Consider the following 2,351-nt stretch of genomic DNA (forward strand, 5'->3'; position numbering starts at 1 on the left):
TCCTGCCTATTCTGTATCCCTATAATGTATCAGGACATTCTTTCACACCAATGGTTCAATATTTAGATGGAATACTAGTACACACTAAGATAAGGCGTCAATAAATCTTTACCTTTTTCATTCCCCATTCTAAATAGATTGACACACGAAACATACCAGTATATATATGCCCACATATTCATCCAAAGATTCATCGAGCAAACAAGCAAACACTCCAGCCTACCATTGCACCCATCCCACAATTTTGTCAACTCTTCTCTTTGACATGGAGAATGTTGTGGTGTTGATTATTGGCGCTGGGCCAGCAGGCCTTGCAACAGCAGCATGCCTTAGCCAATTCTCAATTCCCTATGTCATTGTCGACCGTGAAAGTTGCGGCGCGTCGCTTTGGCGCAACCGCGCCTACGATCGCCTCAAGCTACATCTTGCAAAGGAGTTCTGTGAGTTGCCACACATGTCATACCCACTAGATGCGCCAACATACATACCAAAAACCTTTTTTGTGAAGTACTTGGATGATTATGTTGAGTGTTTCAATATTCAACCCAAGTATCTCACTAGTGTGGAGTCATCCACATTTGACAATGACGAAAAATGTTGGTCCATCATGGCACATGACATGGCAAAGAGCACAATAGTCAGGTTCACAGCAAAGTTTCTTGTCGCGGCAAGTGGTGAGAATAGTGTAGAGAATATTCCAATGATCCCCGGACTGCAAAGTTTTCCAGGTGATGTCATCCACTCTCAAGCTACAAGTCAGGCAAGAGCTACTCTGGCATGAATGTATTGGTCGTTGGATCTGGCAACTCTGGAATGGAAATTGCTTATGACCTTGCAGCCCATGGTGCCAATACTTCAATCGTTATACGAAGCCTAGTATGTACATGCACTATATATTATTTTTTGACCTAGAAACACTAGGGGATCCCCCACCCCCACCCTATGAGCACTATATATTTTCAGTGGGTACATGGCAATTTCTTATTATAGTCACCACTAGAAGGATGCAATTTTCCAGAGTTATTACTAGAAAGTATTTCATGGTATAGAGCGATAGATTGTTTTATAACATGCACAAACAACTAAACAATTAGACGAACTACACCAAAAAAATAACTCTTGAAAGAAGATGATTCCACGAAATTTTATTTTATGATGCAGGCTTCAAAAGAGATGTGACATGTTTTGTGGTTGCAGATTCATGTAATGACAAAGGAATTAATCCGGTTGGGGATGACACTTGCTTGCCGTCTTCCATTGAATCTAGTGGATAACCTCCTTGTGATGGCAGCAAATTTAATATTTGGAGACCTATCGAGGTATGGCATCAGAAGGCCAAAAATGGGTCCAATGATCCTCAAGTCAGAAACCGGCCGATCCGTTGTTATTGATGTTGGCACTGTTGGGTTTCTCAAAAAAGGTATCATCAAAGTAAGTATATCCTTGACATGACATAAATTTCATAACAGATGTTGTCTTCATATGCCAAGTTCTCAATATTCTCTTCATCTCCTACAGGTACAGGGGAGCATTAGTAAGATCATGTGCGATATAGTTGAATTTCAGTGCAGTAAAAAGGAATCATTTGACGCGATTGTGTTTGCAACTGGATACAAAAGCACAGCAAATATATGGCTCAAGGTAACAACATCGATGTTTGAATATGTCTGAGTTTGTTTTCTTGGTGCAACAATTGTTAAATCTGCTAACAAGCTCTATGTTATTTTTTATCCCAGAATGGTGAGAACATGTTAAATGGTAATGGACTGCCCATCAAAGAATATCCGAATCACTGGAAAGGTGAAGATGGGCTCTATTGTGCTGGGTTAGGAAGGAGAGGATTGGCTGGTATTGCAGCAGATATCGCCAATGACATCAAATCAGTGATAGGCGCTATGTCTGGTTAAATTATCAAATCAGCGAATGCGTCTTCGATAACGTGATGCCTTCCATCGCTGGACTCCTCAACAAGACCAAGGATGAGATCCAATGTTGGGCTAAGGCAGGGGCACAAGGCCTGCAGATTGTTCTGCACCAATCCTGGGATGTCCACTCAGTTGTATGATGTACTGTAAAACTAACCTCCTAGGAGGACTGTAACTTTTTCCCATCCTTTCAATGCAATGAAACGCGAAAGTCTTTTGCTTTTTCTTGATTTTTCAAAATTCATGCGGGTGTATAGTCACAAAGACTCAGAAGCATTACTGTTTAACTACATAGCTTCGATCATTTGTGAACATTTTTACAAATTTGGAAATATTTTTAAAATTTGTTAACTTTTTTTCTATTTACAAACATTTTTTTAAAATTGTGTACATTTTTTATATTGTGAACAATTTGTAAGCATTTTC

The 2,351-nt window shown here is 39.7% G+C and overlaps 1 protein-coding gene across 1 annotated transcript; it reads left to right on the plus strand.

The window, feature by feature from the left end:
* The first annotated feature begins 265 nt into the window (after window positions 1–265).
* Window positions 266–1,907, plus strand: LOC123149537 (probable indole-3-pyruvate monooxygenase YUCCA10). The gene is made up of 5 exons (XM_044569216.1): window positions 266–440; window positions 761–876; window positions 1,198–1,431; window positions 1,519–1,641; window positions 1,737–1,907. The coding sequence occupies exons 1-5, from the start codon at window positions 266–268 to the stop codon at window positions 1,905–1,907; spliced, it is 819 nt and encodes a 272-aa protein (XP_044425151.1).
* The last annotated feature ends 444 nt before the right edge of the window (window positions 1,908–2,351 follow it).

The sequence above is a fragment of the Triticum aestivum genome, chromosome 7A (assembly GCF_018294505.1).
Source record: "Triticum aestivum cultivar Chinese Spring chromosome 7A, IWGSC CS RefSeq v2.1, whole genome shotgun sequence".
In the NCBI taxonomy this organism is placed as follows: domain Eukaryota; kingdom Viridiplantae; phylum Streptophyta; class Magnoliopsida; order Poales; family Poaceae; genus Triticum; species Triticum aestivum.

What these genes read in the sequence shown, in the direction of transcription:
- LOC123149537 (XM_044569216.1), top strand. Translation starts at nt 266, where the DNA reads ATGGAGAATGTTGTGGTGTTGATTATTGGCGCTGGGCCAGCAGGCCTT. An exon ending in TCAAAAAAGGTATCATCAAA is followed by an intron (nt 1,432 to 1,518) that starts GTAAGTATATCC and finishes CATCTCCTACAG; the next exon opens with GTACAGGGGAGCATTAGTAA. An exon ending in CAGCAAATATATGGCTCAAG is followed by an intron (nt 1,642 to 1,736) that starts GTAACAACATCG and finishes TTTTTATCCCAG; the next exon opens with AATGGTGAGAACATGTTAAA.